This window comes from Ornithorhynchus anatinus, chromosome 11 (assembly GCF_004115215.2).
Source record: "Ornithorhynchus anatinus isolate Pmale09 chromosome 11, mOrnAna1.pri.v4, whole genome shotgun sequence".
Taxonomy (NCBI): domain Eukaryota; kingdom Metazoa; phylum Chordata; class Mammalia; order Monotremata; family Ornithorhynchidae; genus Ornithorhynchus; species Ornithorhynchus anatinus.
This window is the reverse complement of record NC_041738.1, coordinates 62,622,328-62,638,832: the sequence shown is the minus strand read 5'-3', so window position 1 is coordinate 62,638,832 and position 16,505 is coordinate 62,622,328. Positions and strand designations below refer to the sequence as shown.

At 48.9% G+C, this 16,505-nt stretch overlaps 1 protein-coding gene across 9 annotated transcripts in view; it reads left to right on the top strand.

Moving 5' to 3' along the window:
• EFCAB3 (EF-hand calcium binding domain 3) overlaps positions 1-16,505 on the top strand; it is a 156,706-nt gene that overhangs the window by 130,822 nt on the left and 9,379 nt on the right. For 8 of the 9 annotated variants that reach the window (XM_039913539.1, XM_039913538.1, XM_039913537.1 and 5 more), the window contains 6 exons: positions 1,962-2,024; positions 6,738-6,843; positions 8,025-8,104; positions 11,645-11,788; positions 14,301-14,372; positions 14,567-14,693. In XM_039913539.1, the coding sequence (XP_039769473.1) occupies positions 1,962-2,024; positions 6,738-6,843; positions 8,025-8,104; positions 11,645-11,788; positions 14,301-14,372; positions 14,567-14,693 (592 nt within the window). The remainder of the gene's footprint in view (positions 1-1,961; positions 2,025-6,737; positions 6,844-8,024; positions 8,105-11,644; positions 11,789-14,300; positions 14,373-14,566; positions 14,694-16,505) is intronic. The other variant, XM_039913540.1, reaches the window with a different exon arrangement.

The window sequence follows — 16,505 nt, the reverse complement described above, 5'->3', positions numbered from 1 at the left end:
TTGCCCACAGTCACACAGCCGACAAGTGGCAGAGCTGGGATTCGAACTCATGAGCCCTGACTCCAAAGCCCATGCTCTTTCCACTGAGCCACGCTGCTGCTTCTCTAGGCTTCGAGGCTCTCCATCACCTTGCCCCTTCCTACCTCTCCTCCCTTCTCTCTTTCTACCACCCACCCCGCACGCTCCGCTCCTCCGCCGCCCACCTCCTCACCGTCCCTCGGTCTCGCCTATCCCGCCGTCGACCCCTGGGTCACGTCCTCCCGCGGTCTTGGAACGCCCTCCCTCCTCACCTCCGCCAAACTGATTCTCTTTCCCTCTTCAAAACCTTACTTAAAAATCACCTCCTCCAAGAGGCCTTCCCAGACTGAGCTCCTCTTCTCCCTCTACTCCCTCTGCCATCCCCCCTTTACCTCTCCGCAGCTTAACCCTCTTTTTCCCCTTTTCCCTCTGCTCCTCCACCTCTCCCTTCCCATCCCCACAGCACTGTACTCGTCCGCTCAACTGTATATATTTCCATTACCCTATTTATTTTGTTAATGAATTGTACATCGCCTTGATTCTATTTAGTCGCCATTGTTTTTACGAGATGTTCTTCCCCTTGACTCTATTTATTGCCATCGTTCTTGTCTGTCCGTCTCCCCCGATTAGACTGTAAGCCCGTCAAACGGCAGGGACCGTCTCTATCTGTTGCTGACTTGTTCATCCCAAGCGCTTAGTACAGTGCTCAATAAATACTATTGAATGAATGAATGAATACAGGTTAGGTTGTCCCACATGAGGCTCACAGTTAATCCCCATTTTACAGATGAGGTAACTGATGAGCAGCAGTCACCCAGCTGACAAGGGGCAGATGCGGGATTCAAACCCCTGAACTCTGACTCCCAAGCCTGGGCTATTTCCACTCAGCCACACCGCTTCCCTGGAATTTGTTAGGCACTTACTATCTGTGGAGCACTGCTCTAAGCCCTGGGGTAGATCCAAGTTAATCAATCCGGATGCAGTCCTTCTGCCACATGGGGCTCACAGTCTCAGTAAGAGGGAGAAGTACTGAATCCCCATTTTGCAGTCGAGGAAACTGAGGCCCAGAGAAGCGAAGTGACTTGCCCAAGATCGCATAGCAGGCAAATGGAGGAGCTGGGAATAGAACCCAGGTCCTTTGGCTCCCAGGACCGTGCTTTATCCTCTAGGCCACGGTGCTTCCCTATGCTTGGAGTTCTATTTGGTTTATTTAAGCCTCCTTCAATCGCCATTATGGTATTTAAGTGCTGACTATATCAAGCACTGCTCTAAGCCCTGGAGTAGACACAGGTGACATGAACACAGTCCCTTTCCCACTTGGGGCGAACAGCCTAATAAGGAAGGAGAACAGGTATTAAATCCCCTGTGCTCTTTCCATGAGGCCATGCTTCTCATAAGATGGGATTGCCTTTTCCTAAGGAGAAAAAGGAAGGTCATTTCTTCTGGTCTGTGCCCCCAATTGGCATTTGACTTGTTTTAGATGAATTGCCCTCCAGGATAGAATAAATAAATAAAATAATAATAATTTGGAGTGGCTAATTAATATCAGCCTGTCTTGTGCTTGGAAATCTCTCTCTTACTTTCTTAACTTCCTCTCTCTCCCTCTCCCTCCCTTTCTTCTTTCTTTTATCCTTCCTTTCCCGCTTTCCTTTTTTCACATGTATCGAGTGTCAATTGTGTTTGACTGCAGTGTAGGAAATTCTTGGAAGAACACCAAGGAAGTAAAAAGTGCCCTCCATGCTCTCAAAGAATTTACAATCTAATCGGGGAACCAGCCGGGTAGATATAAATTGTAACAATACAGGGATAAGAGAACTAGCAATTGGAAAGAGCCAAAGGGTACATCTGTACATGATGTATAGAGAGGGGGCATTGGACCTGGTGGGCCATCAAGAAGTGCCATTAAGGAAAGAATACGAATAACTGTATTTAAACTCTTTCAGAATTCGGTGAGGTGAATATAAGGAAATTTATGGATATCTTGTATTCCATTTCTCAACCTCAAAGTAAGTAAAATCATCATTGATAATAATAATTTTTAAAAAGTTGTATTGGTAAGCACTTACTATATGCCAAGCACTGTGTTAAGCACTGAAGTAGATATTAGATAATCGGGTCCCATATGGGGCTCATAATCTAAGCAGAAGGGAGGATGGGGATCGAATCACCATTTTGTAGATGAGGGAACTGAGGCCCATAGAAGTCGAGTGACTTGCCCAAGGTCTCACAGCAAACAAGGGGCAGAGTTCGGATTAGAACTCGGGGCCTCTGATTCCCAGGCCCATGATCTTTCCAGTTGGCCGCACTGCTTCTCAATCAATCAGTCAGTAAGCCAATGGTATTTATTGAGTGCTTGCTGGGTGCAGAGCACTGTGCTGCTTGGGAGAGTACAATGTAACAGAGTAGGTAGACACATTCCCTGCCCACAGCGAGTTTACAGTCTACCGGGGAGAGTTGCAACCCATTTCCCCAAGCTTCCTGTTTCTCAAGAAGCTCACAGTTAAGATTCCTTTGTGAAACCAGCGAATGGGGTTGCGTGGCGTTCGGATTGCTCTGACCCCGGACGATATCATTTCCTGCTCTGTCTACTTCTCCCCTCTCCTCCTCTCTTCCTCCTTCCCTCTCTCTCGCCTTCCCCCTACCACTCCCATTCATCTTGTCCTGACCCAGGACGCTTGCGAGGAAAAAGATGAGCAGACATAACTCAACAAATTCATTCTGTTTCACTGTTACCTTTACTGAGTCTGGGGAATTTAAATTCCTCTCCTCAAGCAACCCTCTTACCAAATCAAGTCTAGGAAGAGGTGGTTCTGGAGTTCAGCACTAGTCTGAGTTTGATCGGGTGAATGGGTGCTTTAAGGCCCAGAAAGTAATATTTGTTTTCTAATGAAAAGTTTAGCCATTTCCAAGCTTTGCTGTAAGCTCTAGACTGTAAGCTCACTGGGGCAGGAAAAGTCTACCAATTTTGCTGCCTTGTACTCTCCCAAGCACTGAATACGGTGCTCTATATAAAAGAAGTGCTCAATAAATACCATTGATTGTTAGCTTGGTTGATTTGCTGTTGGTCCAGTAGAAAAAACCCTGCGCTGGGATCCAGGAGGCCCGGATACCAGCCTGGATTACTGCATCAGCATCCTCGATACTACACTCTGCTGCCCGGATCATTTTTCTACAAATCTTTCAGGACATGTCACCCCGCTCCTCAGAAAATGCTAGTGGTTGCCCATCCACCTCCTCATCAAACAAAAACGCCTCACCACTGGCTTTAAAGCATTCCACCACCTTGCCTCCTCCTACCTCACATTGCTACTCTCCTTCTACAACCCAACCTGAACTCTAAGCTCCTCTAGTGCTAATCTTCTCACTGTGCCTCAATCTCGCCTGTCTCTCCGCCGACCCCTCGCCTATGTCCTGCCTCTGGCCTGGAACGCAGTCCTTCCTCATATTACTCAATTACTCTCCCCTGTTTTAAAGCCTTATTGAAGGCACATCTCCTCCAAGAGACCTTTCCACACTAACCCCCTCTGCCTTCCCAGACTAAGCCCCCCCTTTCCTCATCTCATTTCCTCATCTTATTGAGAAGCAGCGTGGCTCAGTGGAAAGAGCCCGGGCTTGGGAGTCAGAAGTCATGGGTTCTAATCCCAGCTTCTCCGCTTGTCAGCTATGTGACTTTGGTCAAGTCACTTCACTTCTCTGGGCCTCAGTTACCTCATCTGTAAAATGGGGATTAAGACCGTGAGCCCCACGTGGGACAACCTGATGGCCTTGTATCCCTCCCAGCCCTTAGAACAGTGCTTTGCACAGCGTAAGCGCTTAACAAATGCCATCATTATTATTATCTCCCACTCCCTCTGTGTTGCCCGGACTTGCTCCCTTCGTTCTCCCCCACCCTGTCCCCCCAACGCTTTGTACATATCTGTCATTTATTTATTTGTATCGATGTCTGCCTCCCCCCCTTCTAGACTGTAAGCTCGTCGTGGGCCGGGACCGCGTCTGTTTATTGTCGTATTGTACTCTCTCAAGCGCTTAGGACAGTACTGTGCACAGCGTGGCTCAGTGGAAAGAGCCCGGGCTTGGGAGTCAGAGGCCATGGGTTTGAATCGCGGCTCTGCCACTTGTCAGCTGTGTGACTGTGGGCAAGTCACTTCACTTCTCGGTGCCTCAGTTCCCTCATCTGTAAAATGGGGAGTCATTCATTCAATAGTATTTATTGAGCACTTTCTATGTGCAGAGCACAGTACTAAGCGCTTGGAATGGACAGTTCGGCCGCAGATAGAGACAATCCCTGCCCTATGACGGGCTCACAGTCTAATTGGGGGATGAAGACAGTGAGCCTCACGTGGGACAACCTCATTACCCCGTATCTCCCCCAGTGCTGAGAACAGTCTGCACAGAGTAAGCGCTTAACAAATACCAACATTATTATTAAGTCCAATTGAATGAATGAATGAATGAATGAATGAATGAATGAATGAATTGATTCTAGCACACTTCGCTGTGTGCTGCCCCCTGCTGGCCTCCTCGCTCTTTGCACGTCATTAGCACCTCATCAGGGCCGCAATTCAACCCCAGCTTAATAATAATAATAATAATGTTAATGTTAATTAACTTAACCCCCGCCGGTCTCCCCTCCTTTCCCATTTGGGCCCCCAAAGATAATAATAATAATGTTGGTATTTGTTAAGCGCTTACTATGTGCAGAGCACTGTTCTAAGCGCTGGAGTGGATAGAGGGTCATCAGGTTGTCCCACGTGAGGCTCAAAGTCTTCATCCCCATTTTACAGATGAGGGAACTGAGGCACAAAGAAGTTAAGATGCCAGGCTAATCCCGCTTGGGGGGGCAGGAGGAGGAAGGTTTGCAGGGAAGGGCCCAGCCTTCAACCGGAGGCCCCTGCACCAAGCCAACACCCACCTCATCGTGGCTCAGTGGAAAGAGCCTGAGCTTCGGAGTCATCGGTCTTGCGTTTGACTCCCGGCTCTGCCACTTGTCAGCTGTGTGACTCTGGGCAAGTCACTTCACTTCTCTGTGCCTCAGTGACCTCATCTGTAAAATGGAGATTAAGACTGTGAGCCTCACGTGGGACAACCTCATTCCCCTGTATCTACCCCAGCGCTTAGAACAGTGCTCTGCACATAGTAAGCGCTTAACAAATACCAACACCTCATCTTTGCCCATCCTCTCCAGTTTCTTCCGTTGTTGTCCTGCTTCCTTTCCTTCTGTCTTTCTGAGGTAGTGGAACCCTTCCTCCGCCCTTTGGACCTAATCATCACCAGCATCATCATTGATTTCATTGCATTCAGGAGCTAATTGAGAGAATAAAGACATCCATGAAAGAATAAAGACATCCATGAAAGCAAATGAAGGGCAAACTGACCTGACTGGCCCTATGTCTTCAAAATGATAATAATAATCGTGATTATGGTATTTGTTAAGCGCTTACTACGTGCCAAGCACTGTTCTAAGCATTGGGGCAGATACAGTGCTTAGAATAGTACTTTGCACGTAGTCACGCTTGTAAATTCTTTGAGAGCAGGGAGGGCACTTTTTACTTCCTTGGTGTTCTTCCAAAAACTTCCTACAGTGTAGTCAAACACAATTGACACTCGATACATGAGAAAAAAGGAAGGCGGGAAAGAAAGGATAGTCATCATTATTATTATAATTATTACAAGGCAATCAGGTTGTCCCACTTGAGGCTCACGGTCTTAGTCCCTATTTGACGGATGAGGTAACTGACGCCCAGAGAATAAATAATAATAATAATAAGTTTGTATTTGTTAAGCGCTTACTATGTGCAGAGCACTGTTCTAAGCGCTGGGGTAGATACAGGGTCATCAGGTTGTCCCACGTGAGGCTCACAGTCCATCCCCATTTTACAGATGAGGGAACTGAGGCCCAGAGAAGTGCAATGACTTGCCCACAGTCACCCAGCTGACAAGTGGCAGAGCCGGGATTCGAACCCATGACCTCTGACTCCCAAGCCCGGGCTCTTTCCACTGAGCCACGCTGCTTCCCTAAGAAGCGAAGTGACTTGTCTGAGATCACACAGGAGACAAGTGGCGGAGCCAGGACTGGAACCCAGGATTAGAGCTTCTCCTCAGGCTTGGGCAGGGCCAGGTGGACCTAGCCCCAGCAGGGATTTGGGGCACTCTCAAGGAGGGTGAGGAAACTACGGAAGAAGTTTCCTCCATGCCACTCCCAAGGAGAGGGAATATAGGAGGTGATCCCAGTGGGAATGGACCGGGGGGAACCCAGGTGGGGCTGGGATACCTTTGGAAAATCTTCTACAGTGGGACAGGGTGGAGGCAGGGTGAATCTGCCTGGCAGGAATGACAAGCGGACTGTCCCATAGTATAGGCCAGCACTTGGCACATCAATCAATCAATGGTATCTATTGAACACTTACTGTGTGCAGAGCACTGTACTAAGCAATTGGGAGAGTCCACTACAACAGAGTGTGTAGATACGTTCCCTTTCCACAGCGAGTTTACAGTCTAGTCCCAGGTGCTCGCTGGGACACGCCGTCGGGCCCTGACCTTACTCTAAGCATTCTTTTCACTGGATTCACCACTGTGATTGAACGTTAAATACACATAGTCATTCTGGGAACCGGACTCCGGACTTCAGGCTCTAGACAGGGGGGTGAAAGCTGGGAAAGACCTGATAAGGGAGAGGGAATGCTTGGAGATATTTCTTACCATGTTTCTTTTCCTCACAGGCAGCCAATCTGGGGAAACACTAGTCTCAAATGACTGGCTTTACAAACCTGTGGCCAAACCTAAGCTACCACCCCTAGCCAAACTCCCATCGATTCATGGAATAAGGTGGGTGGCAAAGTCCAAAGCAGAACTGGGCAGCTCCCGAGTGATTGACTCATCCGAAATCCCGCTAGGATCCAGGCTTTTCGATCGGGGTTCTGGGGGGCCTCCTGGAGCCTCACTGATGGCTCGACAGACCCAGTAGTCATAACGTTTACTAAGTGCCCTCTGGGTGCAAATCACTGTACTAAGCACGGGAGAAGGAGAGATGTGGGGAGAGCGATACGTCGGGAAGATGATCCTCGCATGCAGGGTGGAGTAGAGATTGGAGAGGGAAGAGGCCAGAGACAGGGAGACCAGCGAGGAGGCTGATGAAATAGTGGAGCTGCAGGACAACCAGAACTCATGCTGGAGTGCTAACTTTTTAGATGGATAAGAAGGGCCAGATCGGAAAGATGTCGTGTAGGGATCCCAGACCTTGCCAACGTGCCCGGGAGCTACAGAGTGTTCCTTAAGAAGCTACAGTTTCCAGCTGGGTCCGGCCCACGTGGGTTTAGTACAGGAGCCACTCATGAATATGGAAAAAAGTTGGCTGTGGGAATGGAGAAGCGGGGCACAGACAGACAGTGGTTCCATGGGGAGAAGGGAACGTGGCCAAGCCCAGAGAAGCTCAGGTCACATTCCATGTTGTAGTAGGATTTATTAAGCGCTTCCTGCATCCAGAGCACTAAGCCGCTCCACTAAGCGATACCAGCAGAAATAACTGAGGTATCTGTTAAGCACTTACTGTGTGCCAAGAACTGTACTAAGTGCTGGAATAGATACAAGATAATCAGGTCCCCCGTAAGGCTCACAGTTTAAGAAGGAGAGAGAACAGGTAATGATTCCCCGTATTTGCAGATGAGGGAACTGAGGGCCAAAGAAGTGAAGTGACTTGCCCAAGGTCACACAGCAGACAAATGGCCGAGTCAGGATTAGAACCCAGGGCCTCTGAGTCCACTAGACCACACTGTTTCTCTACCAACAAGAGGATGCCTTTGTCCCAGACCAGCCATCCAGTAAAGGGTTGTCCTGGCCCGTGGGTTCCCGCCTAGCCCGGGGTTGTATCCATCTTCCAGTTCCTGGCAAACTGAGGAAACCTTTCCTTTCTTCCAGTTTATGGCACCTGCCATTCTCCACAGTCCCACATCCGCTCCGACAAAGGGCTGCTCGAGCCGGGAACTGAATTTCTCAATGTTTTTTGACAGGGACTATGAATTAGCTCGTGTTCTTCAGGGCAAGTCCAGATGCAAAGGAATCAAGACCTTGACCAGGTCACAGCTTGAAGGTAAAACCACTGTTTGTCCTTTCCTGAAATGGATCCCCTGGATCAATAGCATCCCACTGGATGACCAATAGCATCCTCTTTCGAATGGCTCCTAGAGGGATTTGGAGGCTCTCAGCGGGTGATGGAAACGTCTGACACCAAGGGAATAGCTCAGGTGACTAGCAAGATGACCACTGCCCAGAGGAGTGGCCCAGTCAGGATCAACCTAATTGTTCTATGATGGGACAAATGCTCAGTACAGTGCTGTGCACATAGAAAGTGCTCAATAAATACCATTGATTGACACATTCTATATTAGATGCTTTAAATCCAAAACCAAATCATCTGACAGAGCAGTTGAGTTGATCAGCCTCTGGAGTTGGATATTTTGGCTGTAGGAGCCTTCCCACCCTTCGGGTTCACTCTGCTCACGTCCCACGACTGTATGTCTTTTCTGGCGAGAACGGAATGTGGCCCAGCGTCCCGTGTCGCTGGGGAAGATTTGGGATTGGGCACACGTGGAGCAGGCTGGTACCTTCCCTCGGGGTTCGTCACACTTACTATCGGTCCAGAGCTCCAACTGCGCTCGCCAAAGAGTCCCCGTCTTCCTGGGCAGGTACTCCGAGGGCACAGCCAACCTCAGAGGGCAGCTCCTGAGTGTCTGTCTCCAGAACCTCTGATGGGGATGCTTGGAATCAATCAGTCAGTCAGTGGTATTTATTGAGCTTTTACTGTGGGCAGAACACTGTACTAAGCATGTAGGAGAGTACAGTATAACAGTTGGGAGGCATCCTCCCTGCCCACAACGAGTTCACAGTCTACAGCGGGAGACAGATTTCAATATAAATAAGTAAATTACAGATATGGGCACAAGGGCTCTGGGGAGGAGGAAGGAGTGAATAAAGGAAGCAAATCAAAATGCACGGGGGATGCAGAAGGGAGTAGGAATTGGGGAAATGAAGGCTTAGTCAGAGAAATCCATCACCTTGCCCTTTCTACCTCACCTCGCTTCTCTTCTCTACAACCCAGCCCTCATACTTCGCTCCCCTGGTGCTAACCTTCTCACTGTGCCTCCATCTCATCTGTCTCGCCGCTGACTCCTGGCCCACGTCCTGCCTCTGGCCTGGAACGTCCTCCCTCCTCAAATCCCGACCGACAATTACTCTCCCCACCTTGAAAGCCTTACTGAAGGCACATCTCGTCCAAGAGGCCTTCCCACACTAAGCCCTACTTTTCCTCATTTCCCGTTCCCTTCTACGTGGCCCTAACTTGCTCCCTTTGCTCTTCCCCACCTCCCTTCCAGCCCCACAGCACTTGGGTATATCTATATGTGTAATTTTATTTGTATTGAGGTCTGTCTCCCCCACGCTGGACTGAGAGTTTATTGTGGGCACAAATTGCCACTGTTTATTGTTGAATTGTTCTTTCCCAGCGTTTAATACAGTGTTCTGCACACAGTAGGTGCTTAAAAAATGCAATTGAAGAGGGAGGACATTCCAGGACAGAGGCAGGATGTGAGCGAGTGGCTGGCAGCGAGATAGATGAGCTAGAGATCGAGGAAGCTCGACCTGAGCCCTAGCCCTAGCTCTGATGTCGTTTTACAGGGATGGATTTGCTTCTTTCCGAGGACTGAACTTCAATCCCTGACACATGATCGATTAGATATTCTTAAGCACAGTTGGACTTTAGGGTTTTGGTGTTTAATTGTGAGTCAGTACTTTCCATAGAGTCACAGTGGGTGATGCTGCTTCTTGTTCCGGAGAAGCAGCGTGGCTCAGTGGAAAGAGCCCGGGCTTGGGAGTCAGAGGTCATGGGTTCGAGTCCCGACTCTGCCAGTTGTCAGCTGTGTGACTTTGGGCAAGTCACTTCACTTCTCTGGGCCTCAGTTCCCTCACCTGTAAAATGGGGATGAAGTCTGTGAGCCCCACGTGGGATAACCTGATTACCTTGTGTCTACCCCAGCGCTTAGAACAGTGCTCGGCACATAGTAAACTTAACAGATACCATTATTATTATTATTATTCTCCTCAGGTTGGCTTGCTGAAAAGAGCATGGTCCTGGGCCTAATCCCAGCTCTGCCACTGGCCTGCGGTGTGACCTTGGGCAAGACACAACTTCCCTGTGCCTCGGTTACCTCATCTGTAATATGGGAATTAAATCCTATTCCCTCCTACTTTGACTGTGAGTCCCATGTGGGACAGGGACTGTGTCCGTCCTGATTATCTTTTAGCTACCCCAGGGCTTAGTACAGTGCCTGGCACATAGCGCTTAACAAGTACCATAATTAATTAACCTCTCTGAACCCCGGTTTCCTCAACTGTAAAACGGGGTGATGATCCCTCCTCTCCCTCCCTCTTAGATGGTGAACCTGGTCGGGGTAGGGGCGGGTCTCACCTGATTATCTAATAATAATAATAATTATTATCATAGTATTTGTTAAGCGCTTACTGTATGCCAAGCACTGTTCTAAGCGCTGGGATACGTACAGGGTAATCAGGTTGTCCCACGTGGGGCTCACACTTTTAATCCCCATTTTACAGATGAGCTAACTGAGGCACAGAGAAGTTAAGTGACTTGCCTAAGGCCACACAGCAGACAAGTGGCGGAGGCAGGATTAGAACCCACGTCCTCCGACTCCCAAGCCCGGGCTCTTTCTACTAAGTCACGCCTGTAGTTGTTGGCACATAGTAAGGACTTAATGAACAGCATGATGATGGAACAGTTAGAATAATTGCAGTATTTGTTAAGTGCTGACTCTGTGCCGAGCACTATACTAAGTCCTGGGGTAGATATAAGATCATCAGGTCCCACGTGGGCCTCACAGTCTAAGTAGGAGGGAGAAAAGAGACCTGAGGCATAGAGAAGTTAAGTGGCTTGCCCAAGGTCATGCAACAGGCCAGTCGTGGAGTTGGGATTTGAACCCTGGTCCTCTGACTCCCAGGCTCATGCTGTTCCCACCAGGCTGCACTGCTAATCCATAACAGTAAGGTTTGTATTCCTGGCCACATGAGGATGTCCCCAGCTATTGATCTCTTCCAGAGAGGGAATACTGGACAGAACATTTGGGGGAATCATTCAAGATTATTCCTCTATTTACCTATAGGTTAGGCATGACTCTGCTCCCCGCTATAATTCCCTTCTTTGTGACCTGGTAATGGAAGTATCCCAAAACCGCGAGGCTGTTTTATGGAGGATCACCACTAGCCTGAAAATCCTTTGCTGTCGTGTTAAGCTTAACAAAACTGAGGCAGTTGGGCCTGAAACCCTTGACTCCGTTTTCCCAGAGCATTTCATGACTCAGAAACACATTAGGCTTCTTGCATCCCTCCTTTCACCTAGTCCTTCGGGTCTGCGTAATGGATTCATTTCTGGGGTTAGAACACTTGGTTCCTTTCTGAGCTGCTGATGCTTTCCAGGAGGGCAATTTTTCTTTCTCAACCCCTCTTCACCAAACGATCCCCAACCAGCCGTTGTATTGTATCGCTTTAATGCCCTTTTTGCTTGGCTGCATAACGTACCGGCTCATACAGGGCGGCCTTTTCCCTCCCTCCATGTTCACAGCCTTCCAGGACGCCTATGACTTCTTTGACAAGGACTCTGAGGGCACTATCGGCGTCAAGGGGCTGGAGACGTCTGTGAAGAGATTGGGAATGTCTCTGACCAATCAAGAAGTTATTGATGAACTGAAATATGCCGACGTCGACCGTAAGTGCTTCAGCTCGCGGCCAGTCCATCTAACCCTGCTGCAGCTTCCTGGACCAGCCTTTGTTTTCTGGGTCGGTCTGTCGTTCCCTGGGAAGTGAGCTGGGATCGGCAAGAATGCGATCGGGTATGTCTTCAAGGAAGCTTGGATGAAACAAAGGCTCTTGGACCAGTTGTCCTGAGAAAAGTCTGATCGACCCCCAGGACGCACTCGTTGGCCCACGCTTAGAGAGAAACGTTGGCTGATATCGGCTCACGATGAAGCCATTTGGCCTCCCACCGTCCCACAGTACTGGGGGGAAACCCGATCACTTTGCCTTCACTTTGAGAGAAGGGATCTCAACTTTGCTGCCAGTTGAGATCAATTCAACCCTTACCTTTTCACAGCAAACTATTTAAGAGGTGCGGCATGGCCTAGCGGAAGCGGCTCAAGGCTGGGACCCGGAGGACCTGGGTTTTAATTCCGGCTCTGCCACTTATCCGCAGTCACCTCTCTTCTCTGTGCCTCAGTTTCCTCCACCGTACAATGAGGATTCAATACCTGTTTGCCCTCTGTGAACCCCATGTGGAACAGGGACTGTGCCCAACCCCATTAGCTTGTATCTACCATGGTGTTTAGTAGAGTGCGTGACCCATAAGTGCTTGAGAAATATCATAAAAAGGTGGGTCAGACTTCCCCAAATGGCCCAAGATTATGTGTTTATGGAGAAACCCCAGGACTGGGAGCCAGGAGTTTTGGGTTCTAGTCCCCGCTCTGCTGTGGGCCTGTTGGGTGACCTTGGTCAAGATGCTCCACCTCTCAGGGCCTTGGTTTTCTTAACTGATAAAATCCCTGCTTTCCCTTTTAGATAATAATTAATAATAATTATGGTATTTGTTAAGCGCTTCCTCTGTGCCAGACACTGTTCTAAGCACTGGGGTAGACTCCCAGTCTTCATCCCCATTTTACAGATGAGGGAACTGAGGCACAGAGAAGTTAGGCGACTCTCCCAAGGCCACACAGCAGAGCCAGGATCAGAACCTGTGACCTTCTGACTTCCAGGCCTGTGATCCATCCACATCCATGAGAAGCAGCGTGGCTCAGTGGAAAGAGCCCGGGCTTTGGAGTCAGAGGTCATGAGTTCGAATCCCAGCTCTGCCACTTGTCAGCTGTGTGACTGTGGGCAAGTCACTTCACTTCTCTGTGCCTCAGTGACCTCATCTGTAAAATGGGGATTAAGACTGTGAGCCCCACGTGGGACAACATGATGACCCTGTGTCTACCCCAGCGCTTAGAACAGTGCTCTGCACATAGTAAGCACTTAACAAATACCAACATTATTATTATTATTATTATTAGCTCATACCGCTTCTCCCCATTTAGAGGGTGAACCCCACTTGGGTCAGGGTCTATGTGTACTCTGATTAGCTTGTATCTGCCTCAGTGCTTGGTACCTTGAAGGCAATTCCTAAATGTTAGTATTGTTAATGATGCCGGTGACGATGACAATAAATCCCCTGCGAGAACGGCGTCATCTCCATTATAACGTCGGAGAAGATTCAGAAATGAGTCAGGGCAGACCCTAGTCACAGTGAAGTGTCGTGCAGACCCTTATAAGGGCTTTAGTGATGTTCCTGACAGACCAAATTTCACGTATTAAGATGGGAGCTTCTAAAATTGCTCTGAAATGAAATCTAAAGCACTCGAAGTTACATTTGTTTCATTGTCTCGTTACTCCGAAATGGTAAGAGCAGATTCTCGGGAAAATCATATATCCATCATCCAAAAAACATTATGATTGTTTTTGGGTCTACTGCAAGGATGACTAAGCTCACGCAGCTCGACAGTGCGTATTATCCTCTTCGAACAAGCAGGTTCCTCACTTAATCTTGGGGCCGGATACTGTGCTGAACAAAGCCGCCTCTTGTAGAGCTCCCCAGCTGCCAGCGTTCCCAGCCCGCCTCACCCCGACCCCAACCATCCCCTCCAACGCCAGCTGGCCCTCCTGAACCTCCTTCCATTCCCCCCGTGCTCCAGAGGTTCAACGGCCCGGACCTATCCGGAAACTGGGGGTTCCCATAGAAGCAGCGTGGCCTAGTGAAAAGAGTATGAGCTTGGGAGGACCTGGGTTCTAATCCCAGATCTGCCACTGGGCTGCTGCGCCTACCTTGGGCAAGTCATTCATTTCTCTGGACCTCAATTACTTCATCTGTAAAATGGGGATTAAAACTGTGAACCCTCTGCGGGACAGGGACTGTGACCGACCCAATTATCTTGTAACTACCCCAGCGCTTAGCAAGTGCTTAACCAATACTATTTAAAAGAAAAAGGAGGGCAACATGGCAGTGGGAGTCAGGAGACATGGGGGTCCGGAGCCAACGTCCCCTAGTGAATGGGGAAGTAAAGATTTAGAGTAAATCCCTCCCGTCTGGAGGGAGCATGTCATGGTGATGCTGCTTGTGTGAGGTTGCGGGTCTCGACTAATTGTGTCATCCTCTCGGAGTCTGACCCGTTTGGGTTTCTCTTCCACTGCAGGAGATGGGAAGGTGAACTTTTCGGATTTTTTGACCATCTTAACGGATAAAAAGCGCTTCATCCAGGCTATAGGTCAGTGGGAATGTTGTGGGGATCGTGGCGGGGCGGTTAACACTGGAGTTCAATGGCATAGTCCCATTTTCTTTGAAAGAGCAATTTGTCTTTTTCTGTCCCCCAGGTGGGACTCCAGGGGCCAAGCCTGGGGAGAAATGGCGCTGCGTCTCAGTGTCTCTCTGTCTCTCTGTCTGTCTCACTGTCATCTCCAGCCCCAGATAAGGACAGCGGCCTTGGCCCCGATTACATCAACCCCACAGGGATCTTGCTGTTTGAAGTCTTGTCAAAGCTGGTGGAGTTGTCAGCCCTGCCCAGAAAGTCACTGGTAGAAATCGTTTGGTGAGTGAGTATCCCTCCCCCAGCCAGCTACCGACCCCCAAATTGGCTGCTCTCCCCACCCAGCCCCCCAAGGGCCTAGTTCAACGATCGTTGTGACTGGGACAGAATCCCAAATGGAGGAAGACTTACGGCTTCTCGCTCCCCCGCCCCTTCTGAAGCCGTTCAAAGTGAGTCCAGACCCGCGTTCCCGGAACTGGGCCAGAAGGAGCCGCACATCCGGGATGGGGAACCAGATGGATCGGGCTTGCTCATCTATCAGTGGTATTTATTGAGTGAACTCTCCGTACAACTGGGATTTCCTGTCAAATACTGATTATCTTCCCAATTATACCCTCTTTGCCCCGGCTCATTCTCCCTTCTGTGTCTCCTTTGCACTTGGATCTGGGGCCTTTGAACATCTGATAGCCCCCTCACCCCCAACCCCATAATACACATATCTTTACATAATACATTATAAACTACTTATATGAATATTGTAGAAGCAGCATGACGTAGTAGATAGAGTACGGAGTTGGGAGTCAGAAGGTCATGGGTTCTAATCCCCATTCCACCACTTGTCTGCTGTGTTACCTTGGGCAAGCCACTTCATTTCTCTTTGCCTCAGTTACCTCATCTGTAAAATGGGGATGGAGACTGTGAGCCCCACATCGGACAGGAACTGCGTCCAACCCGATTCGCTTATATCCACCCCGTGGCTTAGTACAGTGCCTGGCACATAGTAAGCGCTTAACAAAGCCATCATTGAGTAGGGATTGTCTCTATCTGTTGCCAAATTGTACATTCCAAGCACTTAGTACAGTGCTCTGCACATAGTAAGAACTCAATAAATATTATTGAATGAATGAACAAATACTATAATAGTAGTATATGAGTAGAATATGAGTAGTATAGTAAATGAGAAGCAGCGTGGCGCATGAGAAGCAGCGTGGCGCAGTGGAAAGAGCACGGGCTTTGGAGTCAGGGCTCATGAGTTCGAATCCCAGCTCTGCCACTTGTCAGCTGTGTGACTGTGGGCAAGTCACTTAACTTCTCTGTGCCTCAGTTCCCTCATCTGTAAAATGGGGATTAAGACTGTGAGCCCCATGTGGGACAACCTGATTCCCCTGTGTCTATCCCAGCGCTTAGAACAGTGCTCTGCACATAGTAAGCGCTTAACAAATACCAACATTATTATTATTATTAGTAGTAGTAATAATAATTAATGTCTGTCTTTCCCTCTAGACTGTAAGCTCGTTATGGGCAGAGCAGAATTACGCTAATTCTGTTGTATTGTCCTCTCCCAAGTGCTTAGTACAGTGCCATGCACGTAGTAAGCACTCAGTAAATACCATTGATCGATCGATTGATTATTGATCATGGAGAAACGTCTCCCTCTATCTAATGATAACGTTTCCCCAAACCTATCACATCTCTAGCAGACGAGCTGCATTACAAGCTAGAAAATAAGGTAGCCCTTAGCGCCAGCACAGAATGGGGGCCAAAAGATGGGACCCGGTCCCTACCCCAGGCCGGGCTCACAGCCTCGGCAGGAGAAAGAAGAGGGTTGATGTGAGGAACTGCTAAGAAAAAAAACCACCAGAAAGATCCTTGGCAGCCTTTGCAATGAGGTGCAGGGATGGAAAGAGTACAATCCATTAGAAGACCTGATCCTTACCCTTATATAATAATGTCGGTATTTGTTAAGCGCATAGTATGTGCCAGGCACTGTTCTAAGCGCTGGGGTAGATGCAAGGTAATCAGGTTGTCCCACATAGGGCTCACAGTCTTCATCCCCATTTTACAGATGAGGTAACTGAGGCACAGAGATGTTAA